This window comes from Piliocolobus tephrosceles, chromosome 3 (assembly GCF_002776525.5).
Source record: "Piliocolobus tephrosceles isolate RC106 chromosome 3, ASM277652v3, whole genome shotgun sequence".
NCBI lineage: Eukaryota > Metazoa > Chordata > Mammalia > Primates > Cercopithecidae > Piliocolobus > Piliocolobus tephrosceles.
Genome location: NC_045436.1, coordinates 116,214,200 through 116,237,395, shown reverse-complemented (window position 1 = coordinate 116,237,395; position 23,196 = coordinate 116,214,200). Strand labels below are relative to the sequence as shown.

The window sequence follows — 23,196 nt, the reverse complement described above, 5'->3', positions numbered from 1 at the left end:
AATCATTTAAACTCTTATGTAAAATTTGATAAGATGTTTTACACAACTTTAATACATTGACAAGGTCTTGTAGAGAAAACAGTTCCAGATGGTAAATATACACAAGGGATTTAGTCAAACAATTTTTTTGGCAGGAATATTATGAATTTTGTAATCTGTTGGGAGCCAATGAAATACAAAGATGAGTCTAGTTAATAATCTACAATTATTGGTTGAAGAAGTATATTAGTGCTAATTTCCCTCCGTTTGTCCTACCTTTTCTCTTCTGTCAATCCCACAAGCCTTTGGCACAATGAAGTGGGTAACCTTTATTTCCCTTCTCTTTCTCTTTAGCTCAGCTTATTCCAGGGGTGTGTTTCGTCGAGATGCACGTAAGAAATCCAGTTTTCTATTGTTCAACTTTTATTCTATTTTCCTAGTAAAATAAAGTTTTAGTAAACTCTGCATCTTTAAAGAATTATTTTGTCATTTATTTCTAAAATGGGATAGTATTTTGTATTTGTGAAGTCTTACAAGGTTATCTTATTAATAAAATTCAAACATCCTAGTTAAAATAAAAGGTCAGAATTGTTTAGTGGCTGTAATTTTCTTTTGCACACTAAGGAAAGTGCAAAGTAACTTAGAGTGACTTAAACTTCGCAGAACAGAGTTGAAGATTGAATGCATAACTATCCCAAAGACCTATCCATTGCACTATGCTTTATTTAAAAATCACAAAACCTGTGCTGTTGATCTCATAAATAGAACTTGTATTTATATTTACTTTCATTTTAATCTGTCTTCTCAGTTGCTATTCATATACACTAAAAGAGTATTAGATATTACCTAAGTTTGAATATAAAGCTATAAATATTTAATAATTTTAAAAATAGTATTCTTGGTCATTGAATTATTCTTCTGTTTAAAGGCAGAAGAAATAATTCACCATTATCCTGACTTTTTCCATAGGAATCAGAGCCCAATATTTTGAAACAAATGCATAATCTAAGTCAAATGGAAAGAAATATAAAAAGTAACATTATTACTTCTTGTTTTCTTCAGTATTTAACAATTTTTTTTCTCCCCTTGCCCAGACAAGAGTGAGGTTGCCCATCGGTTTAAAGATTTGGGAGAAGAACATTTCAAAGGCTTGTAAGTTAAAATGCCGACGAATCAAATTTAATGTTTCTAACAGTGTTGTTTATTATTCTAAAATGCTTCTATTTCCTTGTCATCAGGGTTCAGATTCTAAAACAGTGCTGTCTAGTAGAGTTTTCTGCATTGAGGAAGCTATTCTGTATCTGGACAATCCAATAAGGTAGTCACTGGTCACACGGCTATTGAGTACTTCAAATATGACAAGTGCAACTGAGAAACAAAAACTTAAATTGTATTTAATTTAGTTAATTTGAATGTATATAGTGACATGTGCCTAATGGCTACTGTATTGGACAGTACAGCTCTGGAACTTGCTTGGTGGAAAGGACTTTAATATAGGTTTCCTTTGGTGGCTTACCCACTAAATCTTCTTTACATAGCAAACACTCCTGTGCTGAGTTGGGAATATTTAAATATTTTTTAATCTAGTAAAAAATGAGAAAATAGTTTATTTTTAAAAAGCCTACCTAATCCTACAGGCTAATTAAAGAGATGTGTGGGGATCAGGTGCGGTGGTTCACACCTGTAATCCCAGCACTTTGGAAGGCTGATGCAGGAGGATTGTTTGAGCCCAGGAGTTCAAGACCAGCCCGGGCAAGTCTCTGAAAAAAGAAATTAGCCAGGCATGGTGGCACATGCCTGTAATCCTAGCTACCTGGGAGGCTGAGGTAGAAGGATCGCCTGGATCTGAGGGGTCAAGGCTACAGTGAGCCACGATTGTGCCACTGCACTCCAGCCTGGGTGACAGAGTGAGATCTTGTCTCAAAAAAGGAAAATTGTGGGATTTGTTTTAGTTTTAAGTAATTCTAAGGATTTTTAAAATGCCTAGTCTTGACAATTAGATCTATTTAGCATACAATTTGCTTGCCTGATCTATGTGTGTGCATCTACTGACACACACATGCATATAAACATCAGGGAACTACTATCCTCTTTGCCTAGGAAGCCACACATGCCTATCTAGGCCTCAGATCATACCTGATATGAATAAGCTTTCTGGATAATGGTGAAGAAGATGTATAAAAGATAGAACGTATACCTATACATGATTTGTTCTCTAGCATAGCAATCTGTTACATATTAAAGTTTTATTATACTACATTTTTCTACATCCTTTGTTTCAGGGTGGTGGTTGCCTTTGCTCAGTATTTTAAGCAGTGTCCATTTGATTTGTTCTCTAGCTTAGCAACCTGTTACATATTAAAGTTTTATTATACTACATTTTTCTACATCCTTTGTTTCAGGGTGCTGGTTGCTTTTTCTCAGTATCTTCAGCAGTGTCCATTTGAAGAGCATGTAAAATTAGTGAATGAAGTAACTGAATTTGCAAAAACATGTGTTGCTGATGAGTCAGCTGAAAATTGTGACAAATCACTTGTAAGTACATTCTAATTTTGGAGATTCTTCCTGCTGTTTGAAGTAATCCCAAGCATTTCAAAGGAATTTGTTTTTGTTTGTTTGTTTTCTCAATGATTATTAAACGTCCCGATTTGTAAGAAACACTCAAAAGTTGCTCATAGACTGAAAAACCATTGTTTCTTTTGGGATAGAGATGCTTTAGCTATGCCCACAGTTTTAAAATCATTTCTTTATTGAGACCAAACACAACAGTCATGGTGTATTTAAATGGCAATTTGTCATTTGTAAACACCTCTTTTTAAAATTTGAGGTTTGGTTTCCTTTTGTAGAGGCTAATAGGGATATGATAGCATGTATTATTTATTTATTTATCTTATGTTATTACGGTAAGAACCCTTAATGTGAGATCTACCCCCTTATATTTTTAGGACTTTTTTTTTTTTTTTTTTTTTTTTTGAGACAGAGTCTCACTCTGTCGCCCAGTCTGGAGTGCAGTGGCCGGATCTCAGCTCACTGCAAGCTCCGCCTCCCGGGTTTAAGCCATTCTCCTGCCTCAGCCTCCCGAGTATCTGGGACTACAGGCGCCCGCCACTTCGCCTGGCTAGTTTTTTGTATTTTTTTTAGTAGAGACGGGGTTTCACCGTGTTAGCCAGTATGGTCTCTATCTCCTGACCTCGTGATCCACCTGTCTCGGCCTCCCAAAGTGCTGGGATTACAGGCTTGAGCCACCGCGCCCGGCCTACCCCCTTATATTTTTAAGTGTACCATCTGTTATTGTTAACTATGGGTACACTGTTGTACAGCTTCCTCATCTTACTTTATTAAAACTTTGTGTCCATTGATTAGTAACCCCTCATTTTCTCCTCCCCCAGCCACTGGAAACCATAATTATACTCTTTGATTCTATAAGTTTGACTATTTTAGCTACCTCATATAAGTGATATCATGTACTGTTTATCTTTTTGTGACTGACTTATTTCCCTTAGCACAATGCATTCAAAGTCCAACCATGTTGTTGCCTATTGCAGAATTTCCTTCTTTTCAAGACTAAATAATATTCCAGTGCATGTGTGTACCACATTTTCTTTATCTAGTAATGTGTTGATGGACATTTATGTTGGTTTTCTACATCTTGACTATTATGAATAGTGTGGCAATGAACACAGGAGAGCTACTATCTGTTAGAGATGATAGCATAGTTTTTATCATCAGAAAACACCAACTGATTTCTATGCTAATTTTGTTACCTGGGTGGAATAATAATACAGCTATATATTCCTCATTTTAGATATCTTTGTATTTTTACATATAATAAAAAAGCAGAATACTTAGTCATGTTGAAGAACTTTAAATTTTTAGTATTTCCAGATCAATCTTCAAAACAAGAACAGGTTTATCTTTCTCTTACCACTCAATCTATATATACTTCTTGTGGGCAAGGTGAGTTTTTATCACTGGAGCCTTTCCCCTTCTTTTTTTTTTTTTTTTTTTTGAGGCGGAGTCTCGCTCTGTCGCCCGGACTGGAGTGCAGTGGCCGGATCTCAGCTCACTGCAAGCTCCGCCTCCCGGGTTTTACGCCATTCTCCTGCCTCAGCCTCCCGAGGAGCTGGGACTACAGGCGCCCGCCACCTCGCCCGGCTAGTTTTTTTGTATTTTTTAGTAGAGACGGGGTTTCACCGTGTTAGCCAGGATGGTCTCGATCTCCTGACCTCGTGATCCGCCCGTCTTGGCCTCCCAAAGTGCTGGGATTACAGGCTTGAGCCACCGCGCCCGGCCGCCTTTCCCCTTCTTATTATGTACCTCTTCCTCATAGCAGAGTCAGGACTTTAACTTTACACAATACTATGGCGCTGCATAAGAATTCTTAAAAATACGTAAAAAAATTGATAAATTCTGTCTAGAGTAGTATATTTTCCCTGGGGTTACAGTTACTTTCATAATAAAAATTAGAGATAAAGAAAGGACTCATTTATTGGAAAGTGATTTTAGATAACATTTCTAGAAGAAAAATGTCTACATCTTAATAGTCACTTAATATATGATAGATTGTGTTACTCCTCAGTTTTCAACAGCATATACTAAAAAATGGCCCTCTAGAAAGGGGGCAGATGAAATGAGAAACTATCTGAATGTTTTTCTGCCCTAGGTGAATTCACATGCTGCTTAGAAGCTTATTTTCCCTTCATTTCTGTTACAATGATTGCTCTTACCCTTTAGTTTTAGGTTTTGAAATAGGAGTCATATAACTTCCCTTAAAGCTATTGACTGTCTTTTTGCCCTGTTTTATTCACCATAGTTATAGTGTGACAGTTAATTCTTATGAAAATTATATAGAGATGGTTAAATCATCGGAAACTCTAAACATGGGTTGGGAGGAGAAGTGAATTTTTAAATAATTTCCTCACCAAGCTTAACCAGTATATTAAATCCTTTCTACTGTTCTTTGGCTATAAAGAAAAAAGATATTGTACAGCAACTAAAACCTGCTTTCTTCCATTTAGCATACTCTGTTTGGAGACAAATTATGCACAGTCGCAACTCTTCGTGAAACCTATGGTGAAATGGCTGACTGCTGTGCAAAACAAGAACCTGAGAGAAATGAATGCTTCCTGCAACACAAAGATGACAATCCAAACCTCCCTCCATTGATGAGACCAGAGGCTGATGTGATGTGCACTGCCTTTCATGACAATGAAGTGACATTTTTGAAAAAGTAAGTAATCGGATGTTAAAAAGCATGGAGCAACTCCATAGGCCAACACTCTATAAAAATTACCGTAACAAAAATATTTTCAACATTAAGACTTGGAAGTTTTGTTATGATGATTTTTTAGGTAAGTAGTATTTGATACCCCAAAATTCTACACAGCAAAAAATATGATCAAAGATATTTTAAAGTTTATCAAAACAGGATACAATCTTTCTGAAAAATTTAAGATCGACATATTTAATGTATTATGAAGATATGTATATATAGTTGTCATTGATTTCGTTTTAGTCAGCAACATTATATTGCCAAAATTTAACCATTTAGGCGCACACACACACACACACATGCACACACAAACTTAACCCTTTTTTCCACAAACTTAAAGAATGTCAAAGACAAGACCATCATGTGCAAATTGAGCTTAACTGGTTAATTAGATATATTTGGATTTTGGAGGTTCTGGGGAGAATGTCAATTACAATTATTTCTGTAATACTGTCTGCAATAGAAAAGTGACTGTTTTTCTTTTTCAAAATTTAGATACTTATATGAAGTTGCCAGAAGACATCCTTACTTTTATGCCCCAGAACTCCTTTTCTTTGCTGCAAGGTATAAAGCTGCTTTTACAGAATGTTGCCAAGCTGCTGATAAAGCTGCCTGCCTCTTTCCAAAGGTATTGTGTGAAAGAAGAGAAAAAAGGAGTTCATAATCCAACCTGATTTTGTCCATTTTGTGGCTAGATTTCGGGAAACTGAGTGTCTGATATAAACTTCCTGACATGGCCAAAAAAGCCTTCCTCTTATCTCTCTTGAAAATCTTTCATCTTTGAAGGCCTACACTCTCATTTCTTCTTTTAAGATTTGCCAATGATGATCTGACAGAAGTAGTCACTGTGCATATGTTTAAACATTTCACCAGTTTTTATGGCAGTGATCACTATAATGAAATACTGAAACTTATTTGTCAAATTGCACAGCAAGGGGCCACAGTTCTTGTTTGTCTTTTCATGATCATTTTTATTAGGGAGGGAATTCAAAGTAGAGACTTTTACTACATCTAGAGCCCTGAGTTCATGCATTCATTCCATAAATATGTATTATGGAATGCTTTATTTTCTTTTCTGAGGAGTTTACTGGTGTCGGTGGAGGAGAGACTGAAATGAATTATATACAAAATTTAAAAATTAGCAAAATTGCAGTCCCTGGGATATTAGCATACTCTTTCTCTGACTTTTCTCCCACTTTTAAGACTCTTTTCCCTGACAATGTTTCCAGTTGGTTTCTAACTGCGTAGGGAATTCCACTATGACCAGAATGATCCAATCTAACTGCGTAGGGAATTCCGCTATGACCAGAAAGATCCAATGATCTTTCCTTTTCTTACAGAGCAAAATCGTTATTCACCGAAAGGAGTACTTGGGAATTTAGGCATAAATTATGTCTTCAAAATTTAATTTGGCAGTTTCATCTGAGCTTATGGAGGGGTGTTTTATGTAGAATTTGTCTTCTAATTTTCACCAAATTATTCCTTTTTGTAGCTTGATGAACTTCGGGATGAAGGGAAGGCTTCGTCTGCCAAACAGAGACTCAAGTGTGCCAGTCTCCAAAAATTCGGAGACAGAGCTTTCAAAGCATGGTAAATATTTTTGAACATAGTTAGCATCTTTATAATGATGTAAATGATAATGCTTCAGTGACAAAATTGTACATTTTTATGCATTTTGCAAAGTGCTGTCAAATACATTTCTTTGGTTGTCTAAAAGGTAAAACTCTAATAGAGGTAAAAATCAAATATCAATGACAATTTGACATTATTTTTAATCTTTTCTAAATAGTCAAGTAATTTAGAGGATACTGTCCTTTTTGTCCTAAAAAAAGGGGACAGATATTTAAATTCTATTTATTTATGAAAACTTGGACTCTTATTCTAATGGTTCATTATTTTTATAGAGCTGTAGGCATGGTTCTTTATTTCATTTTTTAAAGTTATTTTTAATTTTTGTGTATACATACTAGGTATACATATTTACGGGGTATATGAGATATTTTGATACAAGTATACAACATATATAATCCCTTTATTTAATTTTATCTTCCTCCCCAATCATCTAAAACTATTTGCTTGTCCTTTTATGTCTTATAGTTAAATTCAGTCACCAACTAAGCTGAAGTTACTTATTATTTTTGCATAACTCCAGCTCTGATCTTCATCTCATGTTTTTGCCTGAGCCTCTGTTTTCATATCACTTAGTTGGTTCTGGGAGCATATTTTAATAGCCATGTCAAGAAAAATACTAGCTGCCCCCTCACCCTCACTCCTTACCTGTTAGTCAACAGCAAATCAACACAACAGGGGATAAAATGAAAATAACAGACATTATGCATGCTGTCTAGAAACTGTCAATTGAACTGTATTTGCTCATCATTCCTACCATCTACACCACCAAAATCAACCAAATTTATAAACAAAACAACCCCAACATAAAATTATACACAGATAAACAGGCTATGATTGATTTTTGGGAAAGAAGTCTTCTTTACCCGATTTTGGCAACTGTGAAATGACTAGAGAATGAAGAAAATTAGACGTTTACATCTTGTCATAGAGTTTGAAGATGGTGCTGGATCTTTTTTTTTTTTTATAAGTACGATCAATAAAAACTCCCTCATTCTGTAGAAGTTATAGGATTTCTTTTCTAAGAGATCTTTAGAAGTCAGAAAGAATGTATTTCAATTGAGAAAAAAGATAATTGTAGTTTATGTAGTAGTTCCTAGATTATAAAATGCTTTTGTATGTATTATCTAATTTAATCCTCAAAAGAATTCTTCAATTTAGCATGTTGTCATGGCACTGCAGAGGCTAAAGCTCAGAGAGGCTGAGCCCTCTGCTAACAAGTCCTGCTGCTAACAAGTGATAAAGCCAGAGCTGGAAGTCACATCTGGACACCAAACCTGATGCTTCTCAGCCTGTTACCCCTTTTAGAGTTCCTTTTTTATTTCTGCTTTTATGACTAACTAGATTTCTACCCACCACACACACTCTTAAGTGGATGATTCTGCCCTAAGGAAAAATGATTACCGTTTGGTTCAGAACTAGAACTAATGAATTTTAAAAATTATTTCTGTATGTTCATTTTGAATTTTCATTTGAGAAATAGTATTTGCCTAGTGCTTTCATATAAAATATTGCATGATAGTATCATTTTGATTGGTGATTTTCTTTTTAGGGCAGTAGCTCGCCTGAGCCAGAAATTTCCCAAAGCTGACTTTGCAGAAGTTTCCAAGTTAGTGACAGATCTTACCAAAGTCCACAAGGAATGCTGCCATGGAGATCTGCTTGAATGTGCTGATGACAGGGTAAAGAGTCATCGATATGCTCTTTGGTAGCTTGCAAGCTCAAGTTGGTAGAATGGATGCGTTTGGTATCATTAGTGATAGCTGACAGTGGGTTGAGATTGTCTTCTGTGCTTTTGTCTGCCCTATCTTCAATCTTTCCCTGCCTATGGTGGTGATACCTTCCTGTTTTTAACCTGGCTATCAATTACCTGATAAACCCATTCACTGATTTGTAACTCCTTTCACTCATGCTCTAATTGTAAATAAAGGCTTAAACTGAAGTAGAGCAGTTACAAGGTTCTACTTGGTAGAACATCTGCAAGGTAGATGTCTAAGAAGATTTTTTTTTCTTTTCTTGAGACAGAGTTTCACTCTTGTTGCCCAGGCTGGAGTGCAATGGTGTGATCGTGGCTCAGCACAACCTCTGCCTCCTGGGTTCAAGTGATTCTCATGCCTCAGCCTCCCAAGTAGCTGGGATTACATGCATGCGCCACCATGCCTGGCTAATTTTGTATTTTAGTAGAAGCGGGGTTTCACCATGTTGTCCAGGCTGATCTCGAACTCCTGACCTCAGGTGATCCACCGCCTCGGCCTCCCAAAGTCCTGGGATTACAGGCATGAGCCATCGTACTCGGCCTAAGAAGATTTTTTGAGGGAGGTAGGTGGACTTGGAGAAGGTCACTACTTGAAGAGATTTTTGGAAATGGCGTATTTTTCTTCTCTATATTCCTTCCCTTAATTAACTGTCTTTGTTAGACATGCAAATATTTGGAATGATATCTCTTTTTTCCAAACTTATAATATTTTCTTTCTCCCTTTCTTCAAGATTAAACTTGTGGGCAAATACTAGAATCCTAATCTCTCATGGCACTTTCTGAAAAATTTAAGGCAGCTATTTTATGTATGTAAGCAGGGACTATGACTATGATCTTGACTCATTTTTAAAAAATCTTCCATATTTTATTTGGTTGTTTGGTTTCAAAAGGCCTGCACTTAATTTTGGGGGGATTATTTGGAAAAACAGCATTGAGTTTTAATGAAAAAAACTTAAATGCCGTAACAGTAGAAACATAAAATTAATAAATAACTGAGCTGAACACCTGCTACTGATCAGTCTATTTTAATCAAGTGAGAATGTTTTTGTAGTCCTATCTACATCTCCAGGTTTAGGAGCAAACAGAGTATGTTCATAGAAGGCACATGTGTATGGTCTTAGAATACAATGAATATGTTCTGCCAATTTAATAAAGGTCTGAGGAGAAAGTATAGCAATGTCAATTCGTGTTGAACAATTTCCACCAACTTACTTATAGGCGGACCTTGCCAAGTATATGTGTGAACATCAAGATTCAGTCTCCAGTAAACTGAAGGAATGCTGTGAAAAACCTCTGTTGGAAAAATCCCACTGCCTTGCCGAAGTGGAAAATGATGAGATGCCTGCTGACTTGCCTTCATTAGCTGCTGATTTTGTTGAGAGTAAGGAAGTTTGCAAAAACTATGCTGAGGCAAAGGATGTCTTCCTGGGCATGTAAGTAGATAAGAAATTATTCTTTTATAGCTTTGGTATGACCTCACAACTTAGGAGGTAGTCTAGGCTTTTCTGTGGAATTGCTACAATTTCCCTGCTGCCCAAAATGTTTCTTCATCCTTCCCTTTCCCAGCCTTTAACAATTTTTGAAATAGTTAATTAGTCAAATACATTATTGTAAAATAATATATGCTCATGGCAAAAGCTCAACATTCCTTACTCCTTACGGATATTTATGAAAATACCTCTAGGGTATATATAAATTATGTATACTTCATTCATTCATTCCAGGTGTATTTCTTGAATATCTATAATATGTGTGTGACTATGTATTGCCTGTCTATCTAACTAATCTAATCTAATCTAGTCTATCTATCTAATCTATGAAATGGTAGCAAAGAAGTATAAAAAGAAATATAGAGTCTGACACCAGGTGCTTTATATTTGGTGAAAAGACCATAAGTTCAGTATAATGGCAATATGGTATACAACTCAATTACAAAATAAATGTTTATATATTGTCAGAAAGTATGGTGATAAAGTTTGCATTTTTGTTATTGGATTATGATAACATCCTATGCACTAAATAATATTTCATAAAATTATGTACCTTACAAGATTTCACTCATACAGAGAAGAAACAGAGTATTTTAAGAACATATCTCTACCCATCTATCAAAATCCTTTTGAGATGTAGCTTAAATCAAACAAAATATTAACAAAAATAACAGGTATCATTCATCAAAGACTTCATATGTGCCAAGCAGTGTGTGCTTTGTGTAGATTATGTCATATAGTTCTCATAATCCACCTTCTGGAACAGATAACTTTTTTTTTTTTTTTTTTGAGACACAGTTTTCCTCTTGTTGCCCAGGCTGGAGTGCAATGGCACCATCTTGGCTCACCGCAACCTCCACCTCCCAGGCTCAAGCGATTCTCCTGCCTCAGCCTCCCGAGTAGCTAGGATTACAGGCGCACACCACCATGCCTAGCTAATTTTGTATTTTTAGTAGAGACAGGGTTTCACCATGCTGGTCAGGCTGGTCTAAAACTCCTGACATCAGGTGATTTGCCTGCCTCAGCCTCCTGAAGTGCTGGGACTACAAGTGTGAACCACAGCGCCCAGCCGACAAATACTATTGTTATCTTGTTATCTCCATTCTACCGAGAAGGAGATGAAGGCTCTGATCATTAAAATAAGTTGCCTAAGGTGATGCAGTAATATAAGTGGCAAAGCTAGGAATTGAGCCTTGGTAACTTTAACTCTGGACCACAAGTCCTTACCTACTAAGCTTTACTGCATGGGGTTTAGTCAAATTAAGACTTTTGGAATATGAGTTATTTTTGAGGTTAGCTTTGTGATTTTTTTTGGTGCTCATTTGTCCAACAAAGTCTATTTTATTTTCATCTTAATTAGGTTTTTGTATGAATATGCAAGAAGGCATCCTGATTACTCTGTCATGCTGCTGCTGAGACTTGCCAAGGCATACGAAGCCACTCTAGAGAAGTGCTGTGCCACTGCAGATCCTCATGAATGCTATGCCAAAGTGGTAGGTTTATTGTTGGGAAAAAATGTTGCTCTTTGACTGATGATTCCAATAATGAGAAAGAAAAATAATGCAAGAATGTAAAATGATATACAGTGCAATTTGGATGTTTTCTTGAGATGGTTTCAATTCTGCAATCTTAAACATGATAGAAAAAGTAGCCTTAGAATGATTAACAAAATTTAGACTAATCTAGAATAGAAAGATCTGAGTAGAGCAATCTCTGTGAAATTTTGATCTTTTTTTTCTCTTTTTCACAATCCTGAGAACAAAATAACTTAAAGTAAATTTAACTGTTAATTGGAAGATATTTAACTTAGATGTAAAGTGAGTTAACCTGATCCCAGGACTAATCAAGTACTAGAATTAGTATTTTCAGGCAAATTATAGAACCTGTCCCTTCAGAAGATTTTCAAATCTTTTTGAGAATGTTTAGGAGTATTTCTACAGGAAATTAAGTTAGGAGAGGAAATCTGTTCTGGAGGACTTTTAGGGTTCCCACTAGCATATGTGCCAGTTTCCAAACTATTCAGAATCAGAGGAAACTCATTTTTTCCTCTATCAAGAAGCTACTATATGCCAGGCACCATGCATGACCAATGACCAAGGTAAAATCTCTCATTTTGGAGAGCCCAGAATCTAACTAGAAAGGTGAACAAATAATAATAATAATATGTATAATCATAGCCATAACTTATTAAACTTTTATTACACGCAAGGCACTGTTTAATTTTATCAGCTTAACTGGTTTACAGAGCAGCTCTATGAGATGAGTACCATCTTTGCCCTCTTTTAGGGATAGGATTCTGAAATGTGGAGATGCTAAGTAAAATTGCACAATTGAAGAATGAGTTAGATAACTTGGCTCAAATACTGGTCATTGAACTCCAGAGCCTGAATATTCTTAGCCACTTACATGATGCAAGCTCACCAAATAAATCGTTTGAATGTAATGTGACAGAGTGGCATTGATATTCATCTGTTTGTGTGGCTTTGAGTAGAAAGGAGAAAGGATATCATTCTGACCAGAGGGGTGAAAAACAACCTGCATCTGATCCTCAGGCATAATACTGTCAACACAATTCTTCTATGTTTCAGTTTGATGAATTTCAACCTCTTGTGGAAGAGCCTCAGAATTTAGTCAAACAAAATTGTGAACTTTTTGAGCAACTTGGAGAATACAAATTCCAGAATGCGTAAGTAATTTTTATTGACTGATTTTTGATCAATTTGTAATTATTTAAGACTTAATATATGAGCCACCTAGCATAAAACTTCTAAGAATGAAAATACGTTACATATTTCTAGTCACTCTGTCTCAAGAAAGATAGGAGAGGAGAGATAAAATAGTTGATGGGGTAGAGAGGCCTATATTTGAATGTAGTCTAAAAATTGTTCTCTTAAGACTGGAAGTATGTAGACTGGGAGAGTAAATACGAAATCTTGGTATATCGAACTGAGGATGTCCCTTGAAGGTTAAGAACTAGTTAATGGGCAAATAGAACATGGCAATATTTTGTAGAGCAGGAAGTAGTAGGCCTTAGTAGGCCTTGAATAGCAGCCACTCAAAAAGTAATACGTAAGCTGAACATAAAATGTAATGAATGAATTTAGATTCATATTTGGATATTAAATTCAGGTTGTTTGGGAGATGCACCTAGTCTTTGATGGTTAAACCTTGTGTTTCTGTGGAATTTCCCTCCATGGAAGAGACAGAGACAGAATGGCTTGTGGACTAATGTCCCAATTCAATAGAACCTTATCTATGAAGGTTAAAAACAAGAAGAGATATATTATACAGTAGATATTTATTGTGTGGCTCATACACATAGTGCTCTTCTGATTATTGGTTTTAGGGATAATAACAGTGAACAAGACATAGTTTCTTTCCTCAAGTAGATTACAGTCATACATTGACTTTTAATGGTGACTGGCATTCTTAATACATGATTATTATATATTAGGTACCATGTCAGATTAGTTATAATACTTTACTACTTTTAATTTAACCTTTGAACTATCCTTATTGAGTCAGATATATTTCCTTCCATTTTCTACTTGTATCTTTCAAGTTTAGCACATGCTGATATATATGAAGCTCTCTCCAGGTTTTATTGACAGAAGAAATTAATAAATTTATTAATGTCACTGAAGTAGGTAACTCACTTTCCCAAGATTATACAAGTAATACAGGTGGAACTCAAAGCCAGGTTTGACTAGTTGTTCAGGAGACAGTTTTCTCCCTTCCACTAACCCACTACTCTGCAGATGGAGATAATATGATGAATGGAATATAGGAACATCTTAGTTAATTCCGGCCAAGTGTTCTCCGTTTTATCTACTATGCTAGACAGTTTCTTGCCTTGCTGAAAACACATGGACTTCTTTTTTTCAGGCTATTAGTTCGTTACACCCAGAAAGTACCCCAAGTGTCAACTCCAACTCTTGTAGAGGTCGCAAGAAACCTAGGAAAAGTGGGCAGCAAATGTTGTAAACTTCCTGAAGCAAAAAGAATGCCCTGTGCAGAAGACTATGTGAGTCTTTTAAAAATATAATAAATTAATAATGAAAAAATTTTACCTTTAGATATCGATAATGCTAGCTCTCAGAAGCAGAAGGGAGTAATGTGTGTGTGCATATTTGTGTGCGTGTGTGTACATGTATGCATGTGTATTTGTGATATTGGCAGCCAGGGTCCCAAAGATTATATATATAGATATATATTTTAGATTATATATATTTTATATATTTATTATATATAATAATATATAATGTATATATGTATATAGATTTATTACATATAATAATATATAATGTGTATATTATTATATATTACCAATACATTATATATATTTAGTTATTAATAATATATAATATTGCATACTATTATATATTATTTTTAATATAATTAATAATATTATATATTAAGTATATGGTTAATTATATATTAATTAATATGTTAAGGCAATACATTGTTATATAAACTAATTAATAATATATAATATATAAATAATATATATTATATAATAAATATGTATATTTATTATATATAAATACATATATATATTTTTTTGAGATGGAGTCTGGCTCTGTTGCCCAGGCTGGAGTGCAGTGGTGCCATCTCTGCTCACTGCAACCTCTGCCTCCTGGGTTCAAGCGATTCTCCTGCCTCACTCTCCCGAGTAGCTGGGACTACAGGCACGTGTCACCATACCCAGCTAATTTTTTTTATTTTTAGTAGAAAATTTTCAGCTTCACCTCTTTTGAATTTCTGCTGTCCTGCCTGTTCTTTAGCTGTCCGTGGTCCTGAACCGGTTATGTGTGTTGCATGAGAAAACGCCAGTAAGTGAGAAAGTCACCAAATGCTGCACGGAATCCTTGGTCAACAGGCGACCATGCTTTTCTGCTCTGGAACTCGATGAAGCATATGTTCCCAAAGCATTTAATGCTGAAACATTCACCTTCCATGCAGATATGTGCACACTTTCTGAGAAGGAGAAACAAGTCAAGAAACAAACGTGAGGAGTATTTCATTACTGCACGTGTTTGTAGTCTTCATAGCAAGAACTGTCAGTTCAAATTAGCAACATTTTCCTGAAGTAGTGATTATATTTCTTAGAGGAAAGTATTGGAGTGTTGCCCTTATTATGCTGATAAAAGTACCCAGAATGAAATGAATAACTTTTTAAAGACAAAATCCTCTGTTATAATATTGCTAAAATTATTCAGAGTAATATTGTGGATTAAAGCCACAGTAGAATAACATCTTAGGCCATGTTCAGTAGAAAAAGATGAACAATTAACTGATAAATTTGTGCACTTGGCAAATTAGTTAGTAGGAACCATGGGATAATTTATTTCTAGATGTAAATAATTATTTTAAGTTTGCGCTATGGTGGACCCACATATGAAACAAACTCCCAAGTTGTGACTTTTGAGAATGAGACTTGGATTAAAAAGCATCTAGAAATGCAAGCCCTGAAGCTCAACTCCCTATTGCTATCACAGGGGTTATAATTGCATGAAATTTAGCTATAGAAAGTTGCTGTTATCTCTTGTGGGCTGTAATCATGGTCTAGGCTTAAGAGTAATACTGCAAAACCTGTCATGCCCACACAAATCTCACCCTGGCATTGTTGTCTTTGCAGATGTCAATGAAAGAGAACCAGCAGCTCCCATGAGTTTGGATAGCCTTATTTTCTATAGCCTCCCCACTATTAGCTTTGAATGGAGCGAAGTTTAAGGACTAACTATAAAGATTCTCATCTTTATAGATGAGAAAAATTTTAAATGAAGTCCAAGATAATTATGTTTTTAAGGATCATTTTTAGCTCTTAAATAGCTATAAAACTCAATATGACATAATGTGGCACTTCCAAAATCTGCATAATATATAATTGCAATGACATACTCTTTCCAGAGATTTACTGAAAAGAGATTTGTTGACACTACATAATGTGATGAGTGGTTTATACAAATTATTTCAGTTGATCTTCCCACCAACTCCATGAAGGTGGATTTTATTTTCCTCATCATGCAGATGAGAATATTGAGACTTACAGTGGTATGCCTGAGCCCCAAACTACTCAGAGTTACCTGGCTCCAAAATTTATAATCTTAAATGATGGGACTACCATCCTTACTATCTCCATTTTTCTTATATGTGAGTAATGTTTTTCTGTTTTTTTTTTTTTTTTTTTCTTTTTTCCATTCAAACTCAGTGCACTTGTTGAGCTCGTGAAACACAAGCCTAAGGCAACAAAAGAGCAACTGAAAGCTGTTATGGAGGATTTCGTAGCTTTTGTAGAGAAGTGCTGCAAGGCTGACGATAAGGAGGCCTGCTTTGCCGAGGAGGTACTACAGTTTTCTTCATTTTAATATGTCCAGTATTCATTTTTGCATGTTTGGTTAGGCTACAGCTTAGGGATTTATATATCAAAGGAGACTTTGTACATGTGGGACAGGGATCTTATTTTGCAAACAATTGTCTTACAAAATGAATAAAATAGCACTTTGTTTTTATCTCCTGCTCTATTGTGCCATACTATTAAATGTTTATAATGCCTGTTCTGTTTCCAAATTTGTGATGCTTATGAATATTAATAGGAATATTTGTAAGGCCTAAAATATTTTGATTATGAAATCAAAACATTAATTTATTTAAACATTTTCATGAAAAGTGGTGGTTTGTAGTTTAGTTGATTTTATAGGCTAGTGGGAGAATTTACATTCAAATGTCTAAATCACTTAAAATTGCCCCTTATGACCTGACAGTATCTTTTTTTAATTCCTTTGGGGACAACTATGTCCGTGAGCTTCCGTCCAGAGATTATAGTAGTAAATTGGAATTAAAGGATATGATGCACATGAAATCACTTTGCAATCGTCAATGGCTTCATAAATGTTAATTTTGTATCCTAATAGTAATGCTAATATTTTCCTAACATCTGTCATGTCTTTGTATTCAGGGTCCAAAATTTGTTGCTGCAAGTCAAGCTGCCTTAGCCTAAAAACATCACAATTAAGAGCATCTCGGGTAACTATATTTTGAATTTTTTAAAAAAGTAACTATAATAGTCATTATTAAAATAGCAAAGATTGACTGACCATTTCCAAGAGTCATACAGACCAGCACCAACCACTATTCTAAACTATTTATATATGTACATATTAGCTTTTAAAATTCTCAAAATAGTTACTGAGTTGGGAATCACTATTATTTCTGTTTTGTAGATGAGAAAATGAAGATAAACATCAAAGCATAGGTTAAATAATTTTCCAAAGGGTCAAAATTCAAAATTCAAACCAAAGTTTCAGTGTTGCCCATCGTCCTATTTTGACTTATATGATGTGGTACACAGAGCCATCCAAGTAAGTGATGGCTCAGCAGGAGAATACTCTAGGGATTAGACTGAACCATATGAAAGAGCGCTTTATAGGGCAAAAACAGTTGAATATCAATGATTTCACATGGTTCAACCTAATAGTTCAACTCATCCTTTCCTTTGGAGAATATGATGGATCTACCTTCTGTGAACTTTATAGTGAACAATCTGCTATTACATTTCCAATTTGTCAACATGCTGAACTTTAATAGGACTTATCTTCTTATGACAAAAGGGCCCACTTTAAAATGTAGATCTTTGAACATAAACATGTTTAACCCACTTTGTTTATAATATTTTGGGAGAATTGAAAAACAGAATAACAACAAAACATGTTTTTGTTAAAAATAAGTTATTCAACTACTTTAAAAAAAATAGAGATTGGGGGGTGGGGTGGTATCTCTATGTTGCCCAGGCTGGTCTCAAACTCCTGGGCTCAAGCAATCCTCCCACCTCAGCCCCACCCAAAAAGTTCTGGGATTACAGGTGTGAGCCACCACGCTTGGCTTCAACTACTTTTTAAATATGAATTATTTTCATATTTTCCAATTTGACTGTGATGTCTATTCCACTACTATGATTTAACTTCCTCTTTGCCCATGTGATAATACCTGCATATTATGCATTCAGGCAAGAAACAAACTTTGAATCTCCACAAATTTGGTTGTGTGAAAATGTGACTTGTTTTGGTGCTCAGTGGAAAGATTTTCTTCACAGGGTTCTAACTTTGAGAAGATACGTTTTTGGCCAGGCGCGGTGGCTCATGCCTGTAATCCCAGTCTTGGGGAGGCCGAGGCAGGTGGATCGTGAGGTGAAGAGATCTAGACTATCCTGGCCAACATGGTGAAACCCTGTCTCTACTAAAAATACAAAAATTAGCCGGCCGTGGTGGCACGCACCTGTAGGCCCAGCTACTTAGGAGGCTGAAGGAGGAGAATCGCTTGAACCCAGGAGGCAGAGGTTGCATTGAGCCGAGATTGCACCACTGCACTCCAGCCTGAAGACAAAGCGAGACTCTGTCTCAAAAAAAAAAAAAAAAAAGAAAAAAAAAATAGAGAAGATATGTTTTTGATTGTAATAACTTAGATGAGAAGTAGGGGTTGAGTAAATAAGTCCAAGGAGTGATGATGAAAAGCCTCTGACTTTGAAGCTTGAGGAGTCTGATGGCACCAATAGTGTTCCCTTTCACCAATGATGAAAAAGGAACTTAACAACATTTATTGGTGTGTCCCCTTGCCTACCCCCACAGAAGGAAAATTCAGCAGCCATAAATCTAAGGCAGGCTTAACTTGTTTTCACTTATTGCAGAAAGATGATCTAAGTAATTTGGCATTTATTTTAATAGATTTGAAAAACACATGCCATTTTACAAATAAGACATATTTGTCCTTTTGTTTTCTAGCCTACCATGAGAACAAGAGAAATAAAATGAAGATCAAAAGCTTATTCATCTGTTTTTCTTTTTCATTGGTATAAAGCCAACACCCTGTCTAAAAAACCATAAATTCCTTTAATCATTTTGCCTCTTTTCTCTGTGCTTCAATTAATAAAAAATGGAAAGAATCTAATAGAGTGGTCCAGCACTGTTATTTTTCAAAGGTGTGTTGCTATCCTGAAAATTCTGTATGTTCTGTGGAAGTTCCAGTGCTCTCTCTTACTCCACTTCAGTAGAGGATTTCTAGGTTCTTGTGGGCTAATTAAATAAAACATTAATACTCTTCTAAGTTATGGATTATGAACATTCAAAATAATATTTTGACATTATGATAATTCTGAATAAAAGAGCAAAAAGTATAAGTAAGGAATATAAAACATGACTTTTACCTTAGAAAAAACAATTATAAAATTCATATGGAATCAAAAAAGAGTCTGTAGAGCCAAAGTAAGACCAAGCAAAAAGAACAAATTACCTGATTTCAAACTACACTATAAGGCCACAGTCACCAAGACAGCAAGGTACTGGTATAAAAATAGGCACATAGACCAATGGAACAGAATAGAGAACCCAGAAATAAATCCACATACTTACAGCCAACTGATCTTAGACAAAGCAAACAAAAACAAAAAGTGGGGAAAGGACAACCTTTTCAACAAATGGTGCTAGGATGATTGGCAAGCACATGTAGGAGACTGAAGCTAGATCCTCATCTCTCACCTTATACAAAAATCAACTCAAGATGGACAGGGAACTTAAATCTAAGACCTAAAACTATAAAAATTCTAGAAGATAACATTGGAAAAACTCTTCTAGATATGGGCTTAGGCAAGGATTTCATGGCCAAGAACCCAAAGCAAATGCAATAAAAACAAAGATAAATCGCCTGGACTTCATTAAATTAAAGAGCTTTTGCATGGCAAAAGAAACAGCTGAGTAAACAGACAACCCACAGAGTGAGAAAAAAAATCTTCACAATCTATACTTCTGACAAAGGACTAATATCCAGACTCTACAATGAACTCAAACAAATCAACAAGAAAAAATAATCCCATCAAAAAGTGGGCTAAGGACATGAATAGACAATTCTCAAAAGAAGATATACAAATTGAAAACAAACATGAAAAAATGCTCATCATCACTAATAATCAGAGAAATGCAAATCAAAACCACAATGTGATACCACCTTACCTCTGCAAGCATGGCCATAATAAAGAAAAAAATAAAAAAATAGTAGATGTTGGCATGGATGCAATGAACAGGGAACACTTCTAGTCTGATGGTGGGAATGTAAACTGATACAATTACTATGGAAAACAGTGTGAAGATTCCTCAAAGAACTGAAATAAAACTACCATTTGATTCAATAATCCCACTACTGGGTATCTACCCAGAGGAAATTAAGTCATTATACAAAAAAGATGCTTGCACACAGATGTTTATAGCAGCACAATTTGTAATTGCAAAAATGTGGAACCAACCCAAATGCCCATCAATCAACGAGTGGATAAAGAAACAGTGATATATATATATATACACATACACATATATATATCACAGTTTTATATATATCACATGTATATATGTGATATATATATATCTATACATAGTGTTATATATATATCTATATATATATCCATACCACAATGGAATACTACTCAGCCATAAAAAGGAATGAATTAATGACATTTGCAGCGACCTGGATGAGACTGGAGACTATTATTCTAAGTGAAGTAACTAATGAATGGAAAACCAAACATTATATGTTCTCACTCATAAGTGGGAGCTAAGCTATGAGATGCAAAGGCATAAGAATGACATGATGGACTCTGGGGACTCAGGGGGAAGGGTGGAAAGGGGATGAGAGATAAAAGACTACAAACATGGTACAGTGTATACTGCTCGGGTGATGGGTGCACCAAAATGTCACAAATCACCACTAAAGAACTTACTCATGTAACTAAATACCACCTCTTCCCCAATAACCTATGTAAATTAAAAAAATTAAAAAAAAATAGCTGGTAATATTACGAAACACCCATATGGTGCAATGTTATACCATCACTCAATAGCATTTTCAGGGCCATTTGTCCTGTAGGTGTTAAATTTATTAAATACTTATTATATGCCAAAAAAGTAAAACATGGCTTTTCTTTACTATTCAGACACTATAAGAAATTTTAGGAACAAAGGAGATAGAGATGATGATAAGTGAGGTTGACAGAATTGGGGGAAAAAATGATCTTAGAAGAAATTTAAGACAGTTTAGAATAACAACACCCAAAGAGTGTAAGAAGTTTGGAGAAGCCTTATTGGAAGAGGGAATTAGAAAGCCTGGAGAAACATACAGTAAGGAGTGATGAAGATCTACTGAAATGATGAGCTGGAGGAGTTGGAGGGTGAACGTTTCTTGTAAAACACTAAAATATCATTCTGGGCCTCTTTTTCCTGTTCCCAGAGGTAACTCATATCATACCTTTGTCTAAAAATTTACAAGTCTATCAAACCTTTGTCTATGAATTTACAGGCCTATTAGATCTTTGTCTATTAATCCACATACTTAGTCATTTTAGCCTTATTAATTTGTGTTTTTAAAGTTTATATCAAATTTGTTTCATACTGTACATGCTATTCCACAACTTGTTCTCAGTAACACTGATTAATAATTTCATTTTAAGTGTGGTGCTTACAAAAGGTTCTAGTACCAAATTACAAAGAGTTTCTTTCTATTCCTGGAATGTTCTGTTCTGCACTCCCCACCATTCCACTCTCCTGTCCCTAAGCAGCCCCCACTTTGGTCCATGTTGAATGTATCAAACATTTGTTTTTCACATTTGTTGCAATCATCAAAAAAGTCAGAGAGTGCTCAGAAAAAGAGAAACAGAGATAGTGGGCCCTGGCTGGTCAAAGGCCTCAGAGACGGACCTAGAAAATGTTCAATAAAGCACTGTCACTGAACTGGACCCACACAGCACGGGGTCTGGGTACCCTGTATCTATAGCAATGCCACCCTGGCCAGTCTCAGGCACCAAAGAGGAACTTAAAACTTTTGGAAAAAGATTCCCCCAAATATGGTAACCCTGAGCTCCAGCTTCCCCGCTTCCTATGGAGTTGCTCGACAGTTAAGCCTATAGAACCAGACCCACTGCTCTAGTTTCAGAGAGTGGTCTGGCAAGCACATCACTCTGGCTAGCTGGCTTTTTTGTTTGTTTGTTTCCTGCATGGTGTGGAAGATTGGTACACCAGAATATACCAATGGTGCAGGCACATCGATGTGTTGTGCATGCATGTGTGTGTGTAAAACGTTGTTTTCATATAATATTGGAAGGTACATGATATGATATCAACATGATTTATCATGGGGATATTAAGATTGATCACTTGGTTAAGGTGGTGTTTGCCAGGTTTCTCTACTGTAAAGTTATCACTTTTCCCTGTTCATACTCTATTTTTTGGAAGTGAGTCATGAAATCTAGCCCACATTGAAAGACAGGGAGAAGGATAAGTTCCTGAAAAAGGGAGTAGCTACATGTCTTATTTATATTTTTGTAAGAAAGATTTGTTATTTAATTGTTCATTTATGCCAGTATAAATTCATATATATATATATATATATATATACACTTTGGGTTATAATTCCATGCCACATTATTTAGTTGCTCAAATTATCCCAGCTTTGGCCTTTGGGACTCCTTTTTGGTTGGCTCCCCTATCCCTTTGACATGTCTCTATACTTTGTTTTCTTTCTGGCACTGCAAGCTGCCTCAGGCTTATCTTGTATTTCACTTTCCCAGCCCTAGAAATGGCCATTTCTTAAGGAAGTCCTGGTTCTCTTCATTAGAGAATGGTTTTACAAAGATCTGAGTGCTGGGTATTCTTATTGCTCATGGGATATCACTGCTTCTAGACCATTTCAGGGAACGGAGCTAAGAAAGGTAGGTATGAATACTAACATTCATATCTTCATTTGAATACACACACATACATAACTGTAATTATTTCTCTGTCTATGTAGCTACCTTTCTGGTTAATGATAAGTGCATACTGATGTCTCTGACTCTAATCCAGAGCCACGGGACTTATTCTAGGCTTCCCCCTTGCCTCTATGACAGCAAAAACTTCTCTTCCACTGTCTAGCCTCCACCTACCCATTTGTTCAACCTCAGGATGCATGTAAAGGAGTTTCAGAGTTATAAACCCATTCCTCCATGAAAGTCAAATTTACTAACTAGAGTGCAGTATTTATGTACGGTTCCTTTT

At 35.6% G+C, this 23,196-nt stretch overlaps 1 protein-coding gene across 1 annotated transcript; it reads left to right on the top strand.

Annotated features, from left to right (window-relative positions):
- Positions 1–203: 203 nt before the first annotated feature.
- Positions 204–19,069, top strand: ALB (albumin). Its single transcript, XM_023198518.2, has 15 exons — positions 204–371; positions 1,074–1,131; positions 2,382–2,514; positions 4,998–5,209; positions 5,747–5,879; positions 6,744–6,841; positions 8,433–8,562; positions 9,855–10,069; positions 11,487–11,619; positions 12,715–12,812; positions 14,012–14,150; positions 14,911–15,134; positions 16,338–16,470; positions 17,085–17,152; positions 18,904–19,069. Exons 1-14 carry the CDS (start codon positions 293–295, stop codon positions 17,124–17,126), a joined length of 1,827 nt encoding a protein of 608 aa, XP_023054286.1. The 5' UTR covers positions 204–292; the 3' UTR covers positions 17,127–17,152; positions 18,904–19,069.
- The last annotated feature ends 4,127 nt before the right edge of the window (positions 19,070–23,196 follow it).